A 19,546-nucleotide genomic window follows, 5' to 3' on the forward strand; every position below is an offset into this window, starting at 1 on the left:
GGCCATTGACAAGGTCCCGCTGTATAGAATCCCTGGTGCTTTGTACTTTGCCTTATAACTTGCATTCTCCATTGTTCAACGCAACGCGAATTTGATGACAATTTATAAGAAGCAGCAGCCATTTTGATAACAACAACAAAGTCTGCTTTGGATAAGAACCAAGATGTTTTGTTTGGAGGACCAGGTAGTGTTGATTGCGGGTGGGTCCCAGGGTCTTGGTAAGCAGTTTGGCCAGAAGTACTGGGACGAGTCGAGGCACTCAAAGATTATACTGGTGAGCAGGAGCGATGTGAAGTTGCGGAATGCTATCACTGATATTACCGGTGGGAGACAGGAGCCCGTGGAGCTGGTGATGCCTGAGGTTGCCGCTAGTGAGCCTTCTGCGTCTGGCTCCTCCGCTATCAATTTGAGCAAGAGCTCGAACCACGCTGGCTTTGAGAGCGAGCTGCGCAGCAACAGCAACAGGAGTTCCAGCAGTTTGAAGGAGTCCACGAATGTGGTCACACACCTGACCACAAACGCTGCAGACTCACGGATTGTGTACATTGCATGCGATCTGTCGGATCCTGATGCTGTTGAGCGTATGTTTGTGACGCTACAGCACAACAACCTTCTCCCCACGCAGGTGCTTGCCTGCGCCGGTGGCTCTATTCCTAAGCTGTTCACTGATTTGACCGCTAAGGAGCTGGAGATGGGTGTGAAGATGAACTACATGACTACGCTATTCGTGATCCACAAGGCGGCACAGATGGTACCACAGGCACACTTGATACTGTTCTCGAGTTCCACTGCTTTCTTCCCATTTATCGGCTACTCACAGTATGCCCCAGCCAAGGTGTCTCTGAAGGCACTCACCTCTATCTTACGCCATGAGCTACCAAACACTAGAATATCGTGTGTATACCCTGGTAACTTCTACAGTGAAGGCTACGTACTCGAAGAGATGAGCAAACCAGACATCACAAAGAGCATAGAGGGCTCATCTTACCCGATCTCCTGTGAGGAGTGCTGCGACAAGATCGTCTGGTGGCTAAACCGTGGTTACGACGACGTTACTACGGACAGCATTGGCTGGTTCTTGATGAGCTTGGACATGGGCCTGAATAAGCACAACAACAATTCCGCGTACTGGTTCGTACAGTGGCTGATCGGGGTCATTGCTAACTTGTTAGTGGTCCCATTCTACATGGTCTTGTGCTCATACCAGATCAACAAGTGGCACAAGCAGAATAAAAACAAGAACACCTTGCTGTGATCCTTGTCCAAAATCGTAACTGATCTTAACGTATACTGATCTTTATTTCGGAATTATAACAATTTATACAAGTTAATAATTATACATGAACAGAACTGATAATACATAAGTATGGCTAGTAATTTTGCTAAATTGTATCCCACATACAGCATTTAGTAACCCAAGATCGGTATAATCATCACATATAACGGCATCAAATTTTTCAGAAATCACAAAACTTGCGATGCTCATCGCATAAAGCTAGTATTTCAGCAGTAGTTTCTACAACTTGGTCTTTTGAACAGTGTCAATAATACTCATATAGACACCCAAATCAACTAGCGCTATGTCTATGTATACGTGTAACAGCTGTGAGCTGGTGTTTGAGACCAGTGCGTTCCAGAGACAGCACATGAAGACGGACTGGCACCGTTACAACTTGAAGCGTAAAGTCGCTTCATTGCCACCTGTCTCTGAGGACAACTTCAACTCGAAAGTCCAAGTATCGCAAGAACAAGCTGCTGAGGAGGCCTTGAAGAAGGGTAAGAACGAGCAACTGACCAAAAAGGAGATCAGAAGAAGAGAGAAGGAGGCTCTCTTGGAGAAGAAGAAGAAGCTATTGGAAATCGCCAGACAGAACATGTTGGCGAAGATGCAAGAACAAGGTCTGAGCCAACCAGAACCAACAAAGCAGGAACCTGTCGAGGACGTGAAGCCAGAGCCAATAGTGGAAGAAGCCAAGAGCGAAGTAGTTAAAGAAGAGGAAGTCAAGGAAGAAGACCTTACTGAAGAAGAGCTGGCTGAGAGGTTGATGAAGCAGAAGCTAGAGAATAGAGTCGAGATACCACTGAATCAGTGTTTGTTCTGTACAAAGAAGAGAGAATTTGAAGATTTCGAGGCTAACTTGGATCACATGTTTAGAACTCACGGTTTCTACATTCCTGAACAGAAGTATCTGGTAGATAAAGAAGGTTTGGTAAAGTATATGTCTGAAAAGATCGGTCTTGGTAATGTGTGCATTGTATGTAACTACCAAGGTAGATCTCTAGACGCTGTGCGTGCACACATGCTAGACAAGAGGCATTGCAGGATACCTTATGAATCTGAAGATGAAAGACTAGAAATATCTGAATTCTACGATTTCTCCAAAACATATGAAAGAATTGACAGAGCTAACATTGTTAGTGCTGACAGTGCAAGTGCGAATGATGACGAGTGGGAGGATGTAGATGAGAATGAGGATGCCGAAGAGGAAGAAGGCGAACCACCCAAGGAGTATTTGTACCATGACGGTGTGGAACTTCATTTGCCATCTGGTGTAAAGGTTGGACACAGATCGCTACAGCGTTACTTCAAGCAAGACCTAAGGCCTGAAAAGGAACTTTCTGAAGGCCAAGGAACATTGGTTGCTGCTGAAACTAGATCATTCCTACCTCAATTTGACAGAGGTACAGTTAGAGTACAACAGCGTGCTTGGAAGACAGAGGTTAGAGACAAGAAGCGTGACGACAAAAGAGCTGCAAAGTTTGTCAACAACCAACCTCATTACAGAGACCAACTGTTACAATAATCTTAAAGCATTTATATTTGGCATTTGGATAAAGAAATTGTTAAAGGACCACACTACTATTTTTTGTTATTTCTACTACTGTTTTTTTTTTTTTTATTATTTATCTCTCACGTCTTTTTATAAAAAATCGGTAATATTCATTGATCTTAATAAAAACTAAAGCATTTGATATACAAGATACATACAATACTGCTAATCGACACTCTACGTTCCAATCACAATAGTCAGCACTATTTTGCAAATTTAATACAGGCAATCTTATAGAAGTCACCTTCTACTGTGAGCATGCCGAGTGAAAAATACGCATAAAATCGATAATCTCGACAATCATAATCATTAAAGAGCACATAAGTACTACCTTGACCGACAATTGTATTTACATACCTGAACAACCTCAAGGGCAGACACTGGAGTTCTAGACTATAAATACTATGCTTAGGTTATTATTTACAAAGAGGCTCCTTTCTAGTTCTGTCGTTCTCAGAAATGAGGCCAAACAAATCAAATCATCCTGCTTAGCAGGGACGCCATTGAGTCTTAATGTTAAGAAGACAGGCAAGGACCCGGTTGCCTTGGAAGATTCAGAGTACCCGGAATGGCTATGGACAGTTCTTGACCAAACGAATACCGCCGCTGCAGCAAAGGCTCCTGTATCAGAGGAAAGTTTAAAGGCCAGAAAGAAGCAAATCAGGCAGTCCAATAGAGAAAAGATAAAACAGAGGAATTTCTTAAACCAGTTGTGAACAACTCTAACTTTATTGCAACACATGGGAGTGATTTCCCAGAATAAATAATAACTCCTTGTATATAACCATAATATAATTGAAATGCATATGAATGAAAATGTGAATTTGCTTTTGAATATTATTAACTATTGACAGATACACATATTTGTATATAGAAATACACTAATATTAGTAAGCTACTTGTGTTTGGAAATCTTTACTGGTGTTCTTAAAAGTCAGTCACTCTACCGTTGAAGGAATAATCACCATGTTTCAGAGGGTCTTGCTTTGGACCACCGATTTCACCAGTCTTTGGGTTAACATCACCCTCGAATTCAGGAATGGTCTTTGAGAACTCTGGCGAGAATGAACCAATATCGTTCTTGGTCAACATCTCGTTGTTCAAACTCTCCTTAGTGTGGTCACCTTTAATCTTCCTATTATACTCATCGATGGCTTCCTGAGAGTGTGCAATTCTCTGAAGTCTCTCAAACTCTTCTTGCTCTTCCCTTGGAAGTTTTGGTGGACTAGGTATTCTCTCTGTATTTATACATCTAATAGCAACAGGTCTGCTAATTAACACAGAGGACCTTGCCACAGCGGAAAATAAATGTCTATTGTGTCTAAGCATATTCGATTCTCTGTACCCTGCCGTGGTATAGCTCTCGATAAACAATGTTTGCAAGATCAAAACTATTTAAAGTTGTTTTAAACTCAACTCATCGAAAAGTCAAATATGATTTCTAATCATCGCAAATGTTCAGGAACAAGAATCAAAGGTGTAATTACAGAAATCGGGACTATCCGTTGATCAAAAGTGATGTCTGACAACTTCTCAATAGACCGTTAACCATAACAATATTGACAACTAGATCGGTAGATTGACTATACTTTTGCATGGTTAATGTCTTTGAATAAGAAGTGGTTATTATGCAAAGTTGAGATTTATGACCTTATAAAAATTGCTTAAATAGAAAAACTGCTACACAGACATAACATATTATATAATGCTCATATACTCATTCTTACACCCTCTAGCAGCTCATCAATAATGATCTGGCTTCTATCATTGCCTTGAATCGTCTCTAGAATACCAAAACATTGCAAAAGGGTAAGTTTGTCTCGTTCTGTAACTCCACTTTCTTCTTCTTCATTGAATATATACTGCTGGAAACTCTTTCTGGCGCCGTCATTGCTATGGATAAAATTTTGGTAATAAGGTAAAATAACAGAGTCCCGAAAACATTTTAACAACATGTAATCGATAGTCAAATAGGAATGCTTTCTTTCATCCTGATTAGTGGAGGAATACCTTGAGAATTTCTTAGTGATTCTTTCAATTGGAAGAAGAACTGAAATGACATCAAAGTACACCTGCTGGTAAAAAACTTGCCATATGACACCGACTCTCTTCAATGCAGTATTCATCGTCTCCTCATTACTGTAATTGAATACAATCTGGTTTTCAAAGATGTACAGTGATGTTGTTAAAAATTCCTCAATCTCTGTAAGAAATTTCTTATGTGAGACTGCTGCCTTGGATTCTGTCTTTATGGTAATGTAGAAATCTAATATACGATTAATATCTTCAATTTTTGCGGGCAGTTGCCAAACTCTTTGCATCTTGAATAACTCAATTATCACACCACAGTATATACCCCATACATTTCCTGCTAATATGTGCAGTTCTTGTGTTGTGAAATTCTTATAATTTGCCTCCAGAGATGGCAAGTTTTTCAGTAGGTCATGAAGCATGGCCACGTTTGCAGAATCCACCATATCGTTACTTATATTGATGGACATAGGTGCGTCATTGGGTAAGTTTGCTACAGAAGGGCTGAACGAGTGAACTGACCTGGAAGAATCCATAAGACCGCCAGCGGCACTATGAATAAATTGTGAAGAAGCTCTATGCTTCCCATAGGAGGAGTGAAGAAACTTGCTAAAAGAATTCTGCGCTGCTTCAAGATCGTCATTACCGATGGCTCTATGGTTCTTAGTTGATAATAGTTTATTAGCAATTTTTCTAAAAGGATTAGACTTGGTCTTTGTGCTGTCGGGACTTTTCAGTAGCTGAGTATTCAAACTGGAAGAACTCTTGTTCGACTTTGTTTTAAACAAACCTGACTTCCTTTCAGCTTTCAATAGTGCGTTGTTATTATCTCTGTTGTTGCTGAATAGTGATATCCTACGCTTCTCTTTACTTTTCCCAGAATGACCACTAAACAGACTATCCTGGTATGGTTCTTCCTCTGTGATCTTAGAGTCATCATTTCTATAATCAAAGGTATCCACTGATGCTGCATTTCTTAGCTTTTGAAATTTAATCTCTTCACTAAAGGAGTCATTTGAGTCTCTCCGCTTGATAGAATTGCTATTTCCTTGAAATATCGATTGAAAGCCAACTTGAGACCACCTGGGTGCAGATCCTATCTCTGTATTGCCTGATAGTTTGCCTTTAGCATTTGATTCCTCGTCGGGATGTGTCAAGGCCTGCGGTACTATATCCGATGACACATTATACACCCTTGACACATTGCTATGCGGCTCTGAAAGTTGCGAATCTCGGCTCACTGAACTAGTTGCCCTATTTCTCACACTCTGGAATGAAGCTGTAGAAGACAATCCACCTATTCCATACCGACTGAACCTCCCAGAACCTAAATGCTTGGTCTCATTAGACTTCTGATCGCTTTGCGTATCCTGCATATTAAAAATTCTTGAGCTTTCTATGGTACCATCCGAGTTTCTATAGCGGTCCCAATAATACCCTTAAGTTGCCAATTAAGATCAGTAATCCTATTACAAGTTTCAGCTGTTGAACTGCTACCTTAACTGTTATTGACTAACCTAGCTGTTATTCTTGGTGGATCAGAATTGAAAAAATGGCTGTTTGCGGTGAAAAAAAATTATAGCGATGAGCTAAGAGATGACCTATAGTTGCACTACTAAGATTTCCTGTTTCTTTATATATTCTGTAATAAATAGTACATATAAATTACTGAATGTGTGCCAGATGTTTGATCCCTTAGACCTATACACCGCGGAACCACCCACTGTGGATGACTCTCTAGTAATAACCGACCATTCTGTCGCAGGCACTGATTGTGACAAGCAATTTGCAAATGATGTCGAGGAGGATGAGGATTACATTGTTGATATATTAGATCTTCCTCCCTGCTCACTTGCACCACCCCAAGTTATTTTAATTGTGCTCATATTGCTAAGACCCAGAGAGCAACTGAATTTTGCGAACAACGATGACAATAAGGAAGATATACCACTGGAGCTAGATAATAATGACGAACCAATGCTCAACGACCTAGTTCAATGGTACACAATTAATTGGCCTCATGAGAAACTGAATACAAAAGACAAATTGCTACGAAATATACCGCGAACCACATCCATAGTTTCTCATGAATCACTATTGAAATTCTACACATCGGTATTGCAGTATTATAGTAAGGCAGAAGCAACAAAAGATAGTAATGAATATGTGAAAAGAATTCTCAAGGAGGTCAGCTTAAGAATAGCCGAGAATTGTGGCAGAACTGCACAACCAGCAATTCAAAGGAAGTTCAGAATCAAAAACCTTGATAAGACAATAATGCTACATGAACCATCGCTTACAGCAGACAATTTAGGCTGGAAAACATGGGGATCATCATTGATATTGGGAGAAATAGTTGTCAGTTATCTCGAAAATTTATCATCCACATTTGAGTCTAACAGAAAGGTACGAACACTAGAATTAGGCGCTGGTACTGGACTAGTCGGTATAGCATGGGCAGCTAAATGGCGGGATAAGTTTTGTAATAGCAAAACAGAAATATATCTTACTGATTTACCTGAAATTGTTGATAATTTGAAAGACAATGTCAAAATAAATAATCTTCAAGATATTGCAACTGCTGATGTTCTGGACTGGACAAATCCTGATACCTTCACAGAGAAGTATGGAAACGAACGATTTGATTACATTGTTATTGCTGATCCTATTTACTCTCCACAACATCCAGAATGGGTAGTTAACATGATAGTAAAATTTTTGGAAGTCAATGGTATCTGTCACCTTGAGATACCGCTTAGAGAAAGATATAGTAAAGAACGCGATTATCTGTGGAGATTGCTTGAAGAACATAACCTTGACGTGGTTCATGAAATTTATAGTTCTGGTAAAGATGATTGGGGGAAAGTTGACTATGTCTATAAGATGCTTAAATTTAAAGCCTAATATTACGTATGAAAATTAATTCCGCACAAAGTTAATATAGATCAATAATAATAACGATTAATTGTAGCAATATTTTTCTTATACCTAAGAAAAGGATGACTCGATCTTCGTTCCCACATCCTTGGAAGCAAAAGTTCCCATACACTGTGCCTTAGCTTCTGTCAAAGGCTCGTACCATATATGCAGCTGTTCCACATCCCATTCAATCAAATTATTGATAACTTGTAGCCTGAAGTCAAATGTTTCTCTATCCAGTAGTTCTTTAACATCCTTGGATATTAGACTTCCCATTACCTTTGGTAAATGTTGCGCTAAAAATTTAACTGAGTAGTCGTATTGACTCATCTTTTCCAATAGTATCATTTGCTCTAAATATGGCATTGCTAAAATATCTTCCGCTGTTATGTTTTTTTTTATTATGTCAAAACAATCCGAACTCATACACAAGTTCCTAATAATTGATATTTCACTTGGTCTAACATGTCCTTTTGATTTAATTATGTTCAAATGTTTCTTATAAAGATACTGGGGAGAGATGAAGGACAAAAAGTCAGTGAGATATTCATTGCCATCTTCAATATGTATATACCCATTATCAAGTTTTTCGAACACTATCAAATCATCAAAGTAGGATAGTATCTTGAACATTTTGAACAAATATGACAATGCAAACTGCTCAATATCAGGGAACTCACTTCGATTTTGAAATAAATCTCCAAATAGCATGATTGTATTTTCACAATTTCTAACGCATATGATTTTGCTCGGATTCTGAGATTTCTGGTCTTGAACAATGCTAAATATTGAGGTGAAATATTCGCAGATACTTATAAATACCAAAATATTGTCTTTAACTGCGTCCATGATCATTTTTTTTGATATTAGAAACAAAGAATTCCTGAATTCTGTGGATTTCAGGTAGGTGAAGCAGATCTTTAGCAGTTCTAACAGTCTAGTAAAAACCAATGAATTTGGTTCATTATTCTTAACTTCAGATAAAAAATTGTAGTTGTTTTCTAATATCCTTCTTCTGATAAGTTCATCTTGTGCTGTTTTTTTCCATACTTTCTCTATAGAGTTCACTAGGTTAACACTCGAATCTTCATCCAAATATTTCTGCAACAATATATCTATCAAAGTAGTCGAGGCAAACAAGCCACTGGGTTCAGAATACTCAACTACAACACATGTCATAATATTTAACCGTTCTATCGGCGAATTGAGAGCAAGAGCAAGTTCTTCCACAGTGAATAGCTCCAAAATCCTATCAAAAGGATACTTAATAACCATCTGAGACATTAGATCCATCAATTGGTCATAATCAATGTTATAGCTCTCATTTGAAGCCAATATGCTTTTCATTAACTTGATTGTGTCATCCATAACTGCGGTAGGCGTTCCTGTAAAGCTTATAAGAGCTAAATTACATCTCTCGATCAGCTTACTTGATTCAGCGAAAGTGGCGTCAGAACCACCTGTTGTTAGAAGACCTGGTAACTTCTCATTGATCTCCAAAAACACTTGCTCCATTTTACCTAATATCAGCTTCTTTTGCAACGTACGATTGTTTATGGTCAATTTGATTAAAAACCTTAAGTACTTGACACATTTATTGAACTTGCGATGAGCTGCCCTTTAATCTTTTTCTTCGGTGGCTGCTATCTCTGATAGTGGCAATAATAGACTCCACAGGAGGCCGATTGAAAGTATTCCAAAACAGTGCTTTCTAGACAATTATTATTGACAATAAGCCATGCGTTACCTGAATATTATGTAAACTATTTATAGGGTAGGGTTTTCAAATAAATAAACACTCATTCCGACATATCGATGGCATGATAATGGTCAAACAGTATCTGAAACTAATCCGATTGATCTCTGTTCTTTTCCAGCTTGACATTATTACCATTGTAAGTATCCTTCTCTTGCTGGTCATCTTCGTTATCATCGTTATTAACAAACTTGAATATGTTTGGAGAAACTGATCTTGAAGTTAAATTCATCTCAGATGGTTCCTTTTTAAGTCTGCTTACACTAGGAGCTATAATCGGAGATGCTAATTTAGAATTTGTATCGGCTTCTGCATGTGTGTTCTCTCGAACCATACTAGCATTTATTTGACTAGTAGAAGCATCATTGAATGAGTTTTCTGGAATTCTTGAATGTTCCAAAGGTGTCGTGGAGTCGCTATTGCCCCACCATGATGATAAGCCAGTAAACATCTTACTGATTAATCCGGGACCTTGCTCTTCGGAAACATTTAGGTGTGTTGTAGTGGAGCTTAACGCTTTCAACACGAGAACGGAACGCGGAGCCAGATCAAGCTCATCTAAAGTCTTCAATTCATCAGAGTCTTGAAATGTAACTCTAGGTATGTTTCTATGGAAGGAGTAAGGAACACTACCGTCAGTTCTGTTACTGTCGACCCATTTCCTCACATCATTTAAAGTATTTTTGGAGTCAAAGGTATGTGTTATAGTCTTACTATCTGTTAACCGGAACATTAGTACACATGTATCAGTATGAAACTTTTGTCTGTCTTTAATATTATCCTTAACTTCTAACGGCAGCTCTTTCTCCTCGGTTGCATTACCATGTTGTGATCTAGCCAACCGCTCGGCCTTATCAGCTCTAACTAGTTTCAATATACGTAGCCTTTCCTCTTCAGCTGCTCTCAGTTGTTTTTCATACTCTTTTCTCTGGATTTGGTTAGACTTTTCTAGTATCTTATCCTTTTCAGTCTTACCGTCAATGTTTTGAGGATCTTTCTTCTTCAATCCACGATCCTCGTTCGAGTGCTGTTCAAGTGGTAATCCGAGCCCAATGAGTAATTTCTTCCAATGACTCAAAGATGGATTATCATCCTGCTTTTGTATGATAAGCACAATCTTACCATCCCTGATCAAATACAAACTAGGTACAATCACATTAGGAAATATCTGCTCAAACTGCTGGAATTGATCGCTACCACTTGTCAGTTTCAACCACACACCTTTCTCCATTAAACGAGGATACTCATCCGAATGCTCTGCAAGCCAACTGACCCAGTCTTCGTTGCCATCCTGTGGCTTATTGTACACCACCAGCGTCTTCCGTTCCCGCAGAGACCTGGCTACTGCATCCTCTACATTCAGCCCAAACAACGCATCCATCTTCGTTACAGTATTATACACAAGACAACTATGCCGACATTCAAGAAGTATCGGGAAAGTAGAGACCAAACCCCAGGTAAACCTGGCCTTTTATATACTTTCACATGCTGGAAGTGTCAAAGGGGACCAGTTTGCCAGTTCTCGTATTGTGTTATATGTATAAGCAAGCGATGAGCCAAACTATAACGGCAAACAACAAGTATAAAGTTCATTAACTGACCGAGAATACACATCTATTCACTAGGATATATGTGCATGACAAGGTAAGAAGTGCATAAGTTGCATGTGTAGGGGAATTGGTTTTGTGGTCTCCATATTTTGGTTATAGTGATGGTGTTTACGCAGGAATCACTACCGGTGATCAAGGATGTAGAGTTGGGTGGAACCATCGGCGAGGGATCCTTCGGTTGTGTGCGTAGTGCAAGGTTGAAGTTTGATTCCAGTGTGGTTGTTGCTGTGAAGTTTGTGCATTTACCTACTTGTGCAGAGTCCGGTTTGTCGCAGAAGGACGTCTCTCGAGAAGTTGTCTTGCATTCTAAATGCTCTAAGCATGCAAATGTACTGAGGGTTATTGACTGCAATGTTGGCGGTGAATATTTATGGATAATGCTAGAGATGGCTGATGGGGGTGATTTGTTTGATAAGATTGAGCCCGATGTCGGTGTAGATCCCGATGTAGCCCAATTCTACTTCCAACAATTGATAAGGGCTCTGAACTATCTACACGATGTTGGTGTTGCACATAGAGATATTAAGCCAGAGAATATTTTGCTAGACAAAAAGGGTAACTTAAAATTAGCTGATTTCGGATTAGCTTCTCAGTTCAGGAGGAAAGATGGAACTTTAAGGGTGTCAACAGATCAGCGAGGTTCACCTCCGTATATGGCACCCGAAATCCTTAGCAGCCAAGGCTACTATGCTAACATTACAGATATCTGGTCTGCTGGGGTTCTACTGTTTGTGTTACTTACAGGTGAGATTCCATGGAGTATTCCCGCGAAGGAGGACGATAATTATGAATGGTTTGTTAACAATGAGGGTAAAGTCAGTCTTGGCCCTTGGGAGCGAGTAGAGCTACGACAGATGAATCTGCTGAGGAAAATTCTACAGCCTGATCCCAGAAAGCGAGTGTCTTTGGAAAAGCTTCGACACCACCCTTGGTTAACTTCCAGATCAAAGCTAGCGAACTCTGAAGGATTATGTAACAACCCAGATGTCTTAGCTAAGAAACTACTAGGCAAATTGAGAGTGTCACTGAGTAATGAAACGTATAATAAATTTACACAAGATAATACTTTGTTTGAAACAGGCCCGATGAAATTTAGAGCAACACAACCAGTGGAAGGAGATATTGCTCATTTAGAGCATGACTCGATGAGAACATTAGATGATAAACTAACAGAAAAGGCATTCACTCAGGTAATCACAGATAAAACAAGCGAAACTACAAGCAACTGGGATAATAGGATAAATAGATGGACGCAATATATGAACAAAGAGCAAGCTGTATACCAATTCATTGATGATGATCACCCCTCACAGCACATTAACCAGACTTTAAGATTCTCTCCTAACAAACTAACGAAGTTCTTTACAGTACAAGATATGGATATTGTGCTACCGACTTTAGAAGATGCACTGATATACTCTGGTATTAGAATAAGAGATCACCTTATCGATGTATATGAAAGACTTTGCAAGAGCATGAGTGATCCCAAAGTTTTCCCGTTGATAATTAATATCAAGAGCACAGATAGAAGAGGTGGTATTCTAACAGGTTCAGTTACGATAGATGAGATTGAAGATAAATTTAGATGTATCAATTTTGAGAAACGTACTGGTGACCCATTAGAATGGAGACGGTTGTTCAAACGCATAGCAGTCCTATGCAGAGACATAATTTTGATCCCCAATTAAAGAATTTATAAACGTAGATAGATTTTATTCAGCACATATAGGTAGTAGTTCAATCGATTATTAATATATTCCATCTGGCATTTCGATATATTGTCATTACAGTCACTCTATAAGCTATTTAAATGTCAAAGTTTCTTGAAAACCCGATTAAAGAAATACCACTATGTGTGAATGATGAATAGCCAAGCTGCTGGTGGTAGCAGGTCTAGTGCTGTTAAGCAATGTCTGATGTTGTGAAGACAGTTATAGGACAGCGACTCGATCTGTACAAGCTTCTCGAGTTGAATTATAAGGACTACAAGGGAAACGATGACGCTGCAACTACGCACTCGCTGAAGAAACAATACAGAAAGTTGTCCTTACGTTACCATCCTGACAAAAATCCTGGCCCTGAGTACATAGATAGGTTCCACTTGTTGAATTTAGCCATAACAGTGCTGGCGGATCCAGCAAAGAAGGCAGAATATGACCAATGGGTAGCGCAGTACCTGTATCCAGACAATGGACTGTCAGAAGCTGAGCAGACAAGAAGAGAAGCGTTAGTTCAAAAACTAAATGCTTCTGAAAGAAAAGTGAGAGAAGATAATCAAGGTGGTAATGTTGCTGATATTGGCAAAATACAAAACTATGGCGAGAAACTGCGAAGGATGGCGCACTTCGGTTTAGGTTTTGGGGATTGGCGCAATTTGGATGAGCATATCTCCAGAGCCACTACAAATACAATAGAAGATTCTACTACTGATAAAGAAGTATGTACTTTAAGAGCTGTATTCGATTTTCAATCAATAGAAAACATCAGTGATCCAAATAACTTGCGGCGGTATATGAATGAAGTCTTTCCAGAATACATGTATGACATAGACGAGATAAGGTACTCATCGAATAATGTTTATGATGGAGAAGAAGACATTGTTGTTTATATAGTTCTGAAGGATCCCATAAAGACTGGCAGACTATACCACCAGATCAAGAGGAACCCACCGGATGCTTTTGTGGAAATCGAACCATACATTTCGCCAAAGCTGTTTGAATCCTTCTCTAAAGAAATCCCACTAAATGACCATGTGAAGAACCTCTTGAGAGGTGTACCAGAAGTGATTGATCTTGACTAACCATGCATTGCTTACTGCAAATGCTAACAATTAACTGGAACACAAGTGTCAATGTACCATTTATTACTATATATCATGTATATCATTATAGACGTCATACTTAATGCTGAAAACTCCCAATAAGCTCTCTCGAAGAGCAAAGCGATTCAAGTCTGGAAGGACTAGTACTCAGTTTAGATCATTATAGAAGTAGTATCAATTGTTCGGGCGTTGGTCAACCCTGTACTGAAAGTATTTCAATAAGTTAATCTGCTTTTGTATATCTAGTGCCAGCAAACCGCACATAGACAGAAGATATGTTGAGAACGTCGACAAGGAAGTTCAGTATGGGTGCTGCAGTGCGAGCAGCGGCACCTGCGCGTGGTAAATCTCAAGGTTTTGCTAAGAAAACTGGTACATCTTCAGGTTTTACTAGGAAGAAAATTTCTCCAGGCAGCTTGTACAAGAATTGGACTGACACTGTGCACACTGCCCGTCTAAATAGCAACGCAGTGAATTTGAATTTGCCAATCATGAAGTCGCAAGATATCTCTGAAAACTTAAATAAGGTCACTTATTTTGCTGATACTACTTATAAGACTCTGCATCATTTAGGTTCATTCAGGAAAGATCAGCGCAACGAGTTATTTCCAAAGCCAATATCTCTAGTTCGTGAATCAACCACTAAGAAGCTAATTGACGAGCTAAAGAATGGCACATCTAAGAAACTAATAATAACCGGTGAACCTGGTGTTGGTAAATCTGTTTTATTGAGTCAAGTTCATGCCTATGGTCTGGAATCAAATATGCTCCTAATTAATATCTCCTACCCAGAAAGTTTCCTAAACGGCAGAAACGACTTTATGTTTGACGAGTCTTTGAAGCTTTATACTCAGCCAATGTACACAAAGGAACTGATAAGAAAAATCTTGAAAGCAAACAAACCCGAAGTCCTGGAAAAGATACCTTTAACCAAGAACTATAAGTTTACCGGAGCTAATAGCAAAGATAGTGGTCATACTGCAACTATACAATTGAAAGAAGGCCAACACACATTATCCAATTTACTTTCAGTTAAAGCCAACCCACAAAATGTAGGTATTCAATTCCAAGCTGTTATGGAAGAATTGCTTGCTCAAGAAAAGGTCCCTGTGCTTTTTACCATCGACAACTTTTCCAGATTCCTAACTAAGGCATACACTGATTACAGAAATGTCAAAAATCAACAAATATATTCTTTACAATTCCAACTGGGTAAGACCATTATGGATATTATCTCAGGTGATAGTCGATTCAAGAATAAGAGAAGTGCTTTTGTTGCTGCAATCTCAGGAGTAGACAGAACTAATAAGACGTTACCTGTTGGACTAGGTAAACTTGAGGAAGACCCATATGTCACCAGATACCATTATGAGAAAAAGTTTGCGGATCTACTGAAGCGTGGCAGAGTCGAAGAGTTTGAAGTTCCAAAATGGTCAAAGGAAGAGATTAGAACACTGATCAACTTTTATCGGGACTCTGGAATCATCTCAGGTAAAGAACTAGATTCTAAAACACCTGAACAATATACTGATGAAAAGTATTTCGTTAGTGGTAACGGTAATCCTAGAGAACTCTTGAAAAGCATAGCTCTATCTTACCGTTAGGAAATAATATAATTTGAGGTAGATACGAGATGTTTCCAAATCTGTTATATAATTAATACAAAATACTTGTAAATACTTAATAATACAGTATTCATGATGAATAAAAAAGGCAGCCCTATTACAATATGCACATATTAGTTATCTGACCATTAGTCAGACCAATCATCGTCATCGACATATTTTGGTTCTGTTTGCTTTTTCTCCGCAACTGGTTCGGCTTTAGGTTGCTGCCTACTCTCTGAAAAGGAACTACTATGATGTTGGTACGCGCCATTCTTTCTTTCATCCCATGCTGATTTTATTTCCGGTACGGACTCAGCAAGGTCATCAATTGTCACTGAGTCACTGATACTTTCCAGAACTTTTTGAACCACAGAGGTGTGATTACCATTTAGCTTGTCATCTCTGAATCGAAGCATAGTCCAGCTTCCAGTCTCTGGGTCCTTAGTACACTCCACGATTCTTCCGTTTAATGGTTCTTCCAAGTTCTTCAGCTCCTGCCATTGCTCGTCAGAAATCGATAATTCTGCGAACCTCTTGTATGTCTTCTCCAGCACTTGCATTTCTCTCTTGTCGAATGGTTGTTCGAAGTTTTGTAGCTTTGTGTTGACATCGGAGCCACCTTGCCACACATACAGTGCAAACGTTGGTTTGGCATCGTAGTTATAATACCATCTCCTAGGGTCCTTCTTTGCGACCGAATTGTCCTCTGTCATCGGTATTTCCAATATTAGCTTAAAGTCCACTGAGTTCTCTTGTTCTGGCTTCCATTTCAGAAGCAGGGAGTCCTTACCACCCACTGCGTATGGCGTTCTCACGGGTGTAAAGATGAGACCGTCTGACAAGTGGGGCAGCTTGTCGAGACTGTTGGCCACCTTCACCAGGGAGTAACTGAAGTCCATGTGCTTCATGGAGAGCTTGAAAGGGAAAGTCGCACATTTGTCGGGGTATATCGATCTCAGGTCGTAGTATGGCTTGTAGAACTCCTTCCCAAGGTGCGCCAATCTGGAACTGGTTGGGGATTGTACTAGGGACCTGCCGTTAATCGCCAAGCAGTCGAACATCAGGTACCGCAACTCCTGCAGCTTCGTCATGGGGTTCTTCTGAATGACCAGCTCACCGTCTATCAGCGTACCATTCTGGGACGTCTCCAGCAGCTCCTCTTTCTTCTTCTGCGGCAACCTTGGGAAGTGGAACCCGTTGACCAAGTAGTAGTTGTTCTCACGGTCTATCATGAAGCACCCTTGCTCACCGGTGATCGGGTTCACAACCACCAGCATCAGCACACGCAGCCCGTCGGTCTTCTCACACACATAGTAGTCCTGGGCGACCAGTTTGTCCCGGATATCCGAGTGTTGGAAGGACACAGGTTGCGAACCAGGGAACGTCTTCGAGGGCTTAGGGGAGTTCAGAAGCTTGCAGACGAGCATCTTCAAGTCCTGGGTAACATTCCCGGGCTGTATGATCCCCGGAATCTCTGGCGATATTCTAGCATCCATCGTCTGTGTCTCTCTCGCACCTGGGGTTTCTCAACTTCTTCCACTATTCAATGTTATTTCACTTTAGTTCATTTTATTTTTTCACTTTTTTCACTTTTCCACCCGAACGCGATGAGCATGCAGTGTTGTATGCAAAGTTGAATGTAAAGATGAATGCAAGTATGTAAGTTTGTGTCTAAAGCTCTATGTAAAGCTCCCTATCTACAGATGTGTATCTATAAATTGGATATCTACGGGTATCTAGCTGTGTATGCGTTGATACTGTTCAGCTACGTCGATGGTCGATGATCCGTTATGACACAATGACACAATGACACAATGGCACAACGGTACAAGAACACACTGCTGTATAATATAGTTGCAGTGTTATATTGCATTGTATATTGCCATGTATTGCATTGTGTATTGCCAGGTATTGCCAGGTATGATGCTGTATTGTATCGAGCTGACATCAATGCAGTCGCCATTGCCTTCCTTTAACTTCTTCTTCCTACCCGCAACTGTATACGGAAGGTGTGCTGTTAGGGAAGGAAGGTGCAGGCGACCCTGCCAGTCCCCTACGTAATCGGCTGCTCCTCTGCGTGTCTCGCTTGCTCTTAACCCGCACGGAACAGTCCACATTTTCACACACACACACATATATCTCATTACAGCAGGTGCAAGCGAGGGCTGGGCACCGACCTTCCGCTTTTCAACGTGGAGAAGCCCGTGAAGGCAGGTAAAACCCGGAGAATGCAATGGCTCGTTGCAGAGAGATGTGCGTACAGAAGAGCTAAAAAAAAAGAAAGAAAGAAATCGTTGAAGGACTCAATAGTCATTTTGATCGTGCTGGAGAGTTAACGGCAGGTGCAAGCGAAGGATAATAAAGGCCCAAAAATTTTTCAGCTCATCGAGGGTATATAAGAGAGAAGCAGAGTGTATTTGTCCATGAGTCTCGTATTTCCAAGGACAGTAACGCTAACCAATACAAACACAAATGTCTCAAGCTACTTTCGAAATCAAGAACGGTCCAAGTTTCTCAGGTTATTCCTTTGGTGCCGATAAGTCTATCAGTGGTGAAGCCGTGTTCACCACTTCTCTCGTTGGGTACCCGGAGTCGATGACTGATCCCTCGTACCGTGGTCAGATCCTGGTGTTCACACAGCCGCTGATTGGTAACTACGGTGTGCCCTCGATGGAGGCGCGCGACGAGTACAACTTGCTCAAGCACTTCGAGTCGTCCCACATACAGGTCGCCGGTATAGTCGTTGCTGACTACGCTGCGCAGTACTCTCACTGGACCGCTGTGGAGTCCCTGGGCGACTGGTGCAAGCGTGAAGGTGTTGCTGCGATCACTGGTGTGGACACCCGTGAAATCGTGCAGTACTTGAGGGAGCAGGGCTCCTCCCAGAGCCGTATACTCGTGGAAGGCTCGGACACGCCCAAGTTCTACGACTCGATGGCCACGCACCTGGTGGCGGAGGTGTCCACCAAGGAGACCCTGTACGTGCCCGCCAAGAACCCCGTGGCCAACATCGCGGTGATCGACTGCGGTGTCAAAGTGAATATCATCAGAAGTCTCGTGGCTAGGGGCGCCAACGTAACGATATTCCCACACAACGCTAGGATACAGGACGTCGCTGGTCAATTCGACGGTGTATTCCTATCGAATGGGCCTGGCAACCCGGAGACCTGCCACGAGACCATCGAGAACTTGAAGGAGCTGCTGGCCAACGAGGACTTGCAACAGCTGCCCATCTTCGGTATCTGTCTGGGCCACCAGCTGCTGGCCTTGGCCTCCGGCGGCAAGACACACAAGCTGCAGTACGGTAACAGAGCACACAACATCCCAGCAATGGACCTGACCACGGGCCAATGCCACATCACATCCCAGAACCACGGCTACGCAGTCGACCCACAAACACTCCCACAAGAAGAGTGGAAACCATACTTCATAAACTTGAACGACCAATCCAACGAAGGAATGATCCACACCACAAGACCTATCTTCTCAACGCAGTTCCACCCAGAGGCAAAGGGTGGCCCTCTGGACACAATGCCTCTGTTCGACAAGTTCTTCAACAACATCGAGTGCTACAAGACCCACCTCAGCCAGTCCAGCTACAGAATGGTCTCCCAGATCCCAGCAATCGACAAAAAGGAGATCATGGCCTAGACCAACCATCTTGCATCCGTATTACATACTACATATAAAACTAAAAAGATAATATACTAATTCCTCTCGCATTTTTAGCCCCATCGCACTACTATTGCTTATTATCGGCCAATTGCCAAATTTTTTTTCAGTGAAAGACGCACACATTGGCTGGTGCCAAAAGAAAAAAGTATATAAGCAGACAAAGGATTCTTGAAAAATTGTTTCTCGCAGCGTTCAGGGAAACAGTTTTGAGGACAACAGGCCCTGCAAAGACCATTTGATTATCTTTGGAAAGGAGGGTGAATAGAGCAATATCTGCCGTGGACGTGCTTGGAAAA

The 19,546-nt window shown here is 40.9% G+C and overlaps 13 protein-coding genes across 13 annotated transcripts; 8 read left to right on the top strand and 5 right to left on the bottom strand.

Moving 5' to 3' along the window:
• Positions 1–163: 163 nt before the first annotated feature.
• Positions 164–1,255, top strand: TSC10 (3-dehydrosphinganine reductase; the record flags this gene model as incomplete). Its single annotated transcript, XM_447652.1, has 1 exon — positions 164–1,255. One exon carries the CDS (start codon positions 164–166, stop codon positions 1,253–1,255), a length of 1,092 nt encoding a protein of 363 aa, XP_447652.1.
• A 325-nt stretch (positions 1,256–1,580) lies between these two features.
• Positions 1,581–2,804, top strand: REI1 (Rei1p; the record flags this gene model as incomplete). The annotated part of the gene is made up of 1 exon (XM_447653.1): positions 1,581–2,804. One exon carries the CDS (start codon positions 1,581–1,583, stop codon positions 2,802–2,804), a length of 1,224 nt encoding a protein of 407 aa, XP_447653.1.
• Positions 2,805–3,235: 431 nt separating this feature from the next.
• On the top strand, positions 3,236–3,547 carry MRPL37 (mitochondrial 54S ribosomal protein mL54; the record flags this gene model as incomplete). The annotated part of the gene is made up of 1 exon (XM_447654.1): positions 3,236–3,547. One exon carries the CDS (start codon positions 3,236–3,238, stop codon positions 3,545–3,547), a length of 312 nt encoding a protein of 103 aa, XP_447654.1.
• A 211-nt stretch (positions 3,548–3,758) lies between these two features.
• Positions 3,759–4,160, bottom strand: SDH8 (Sdh8p; the record flags this gene model as incomplete). Its single annotated transcript, XM_447655.1, has 1 exon — positions 3,759–4,160. One exon carries the CDS (start codon positions 4,158–4,160, stop codon positions 3,759–3,761), a length of 402 nt encoding a protein of 133 aa, XP_447655.1.
• A 380-nt stretch (positions 4,161–4,540) lies between these two features.
• BIT2 (Bit2p) lies at positions 4,541–6,238 on the bottom strand (the record flags this gene model as incomplete). The annotated part of the gene is made up of 1 exon (XM_447656.1): positions 4,541–6,238. The coding sequence occupies one exon, from the start codon at positions 6,236–6,238 to the stop codon at positions 4,541–4,543; it is 1,698 nt and encodes a 565-aa protein (XP_447656.1).
• A 307-nt stretch (positions 6,239–6,545) lies between these two features.
• On the top strand, positions 6,546–7,766 carry EFM2 (S-adenosylmethionine-dependent methyltransferase; the record flags this gene model as incomplete). The annotated part of the gene is made up of 1 exon (XM_447657.1): positions 6,546–7,766. The coding sequence occupies one exon, from the start codon at positions 6,546–6,548 to the stop codon at positions 7,764–7,766; it is 1,221 nt and encodes a 406-aa protein (XP_447657.1).
• An 84-nt stretch (positions 7,767–7,850) lies between these two features.
• HSM3 (Hsm3p) lies at positions 7,851–9,296 on the bottom strand (the record flags this gene model as incomplete). The annotated part of the gene is made up of 1 exon (XM_447658.1): positions 7,851–9,296. The coding sequence occupies one exon, from the start codon at positions 9,294–9,296 to the stop codon at positions 7,851–7,853; it is 1,446 nt and encodes a 481-aa protein (XP_447658.1).
• Positions 9,297–9,628: 332 nt separating this feature from the next.
• Positions 9,629–10,918, bottom strand: UBX7 (Ubx7p; the record flags this gene model as incomplete). The annotated part of the gene is made up of 1 exon (XM_447659.1): positions 9,629–10,918. One exon carries the CDS (start codon positions 10,916–10,918, stop codon positions 9,629–9,631), a length of 1,290 nt encoding a protein of 429 aa, XP_447659.1.
• A 330-nt stretch (positions 10,919–11,248) lies between these two features.
• Positions 11,249–12,835, top strand: CHK1 (serine/threonine protein kinase CHK1; the record flags this gene model as incomplete). Its single annotated transcript, XM_447660.1, has 1 exon — positions 11,249–12,835. The coding sequence occupies one exon, from the start codon at positions 11,249–11,251 to the stop codon at positions 12,833–12,835; it is 1,587 nt and encodes a 528-aa protein (XP_447660.1).
• A 221-nt stretch (positions 12,836–13,056) lies between these two features.
• Positions 13,057–13,947, top strand: CWC23 (U2-type spliceosomal complex subunit CWC23; the record flags this gene model as incomplete). The annotated part of the gene is made up of 1 exon (XM_447661.1): positions 13,057–13,947. The coding sequence occupies one exon, from the start codon at positions 13,057–13,059 to the stop codon at positions 13,945–13,947; it is 891 nt and encodes a 296-aa protein (XP_447661.1).
• Positions 13,948–14,243: 296 nt separating this feature from the next.
• RSM23 (mitochondrial 37S ribosomal protein mS29) lies at positions 14,244–15,572 on the top strand (the record flags this gene model as incomplete). The annotated part of the gene is made up of 1 exon (XM_447662.2): positions 14,244–15,572. The coding sequence occupies one exon, from the start codon at positions 14,244–14,246 to the stop codon at positions 15,570–15,572; it is 1,329 nt and encodes a 442-aa protein (XP_447662.2).
• Positions 15,573–15,721: 149 nt separating this feature from the next.
• On the bottom strand, positions 15,722–17,071 carry CEG1 (mRNA guanylyltransferase; the record flags this gene model as incomplete). Its single annotated transcript, XM_447663.1, has 1 exon — positions 15,722–17,071. The coding sequence occupies one exon, from the start codon at positions 17,069–17,071 to the stop codon at positions 15,722–15,724; it is 1,350 nt and encodes a 449-aa protein (XP_447663.1).
• Positions 17,072–18,047: 976 nt separating this feature from the next.
• CPA1 (carbamoyl-phosphate synthase (glutamine-hydrolyzing) CPA1) lies at positions 18,048–19,226 on the top strand (the record flags this gene model as incomplete). The annotated part of the gene is made up of 1 exon (XM_447664.1): positions 18,048–19,226. The coding sequence occupies one exon, from the start codon at positions 18,048–18,050 to the stop codon at positions 19,224–19,226; it is 1,179 nt and encodes a 392-aa protein (XP_447664.1).
• Between the last annotated feature and the right edge of the window lie 320 nt (positions 19,227–19,546).

This window comes from Nakaseomyces glabratus, chromosome I (genome assembly GCF_010111755.1).
Source record: "Nakaseomyces glabratus chromosome I, complete sequence".
Classification (NCBI taxonomy): domain Eukaryota; kingdom Fungi; phylum Ascomycota; class Saccharomycetes; order Saccharomycetales; family Saccharomycetaceae; genus Nakaseomyces; species Nakaseomyces glabratus.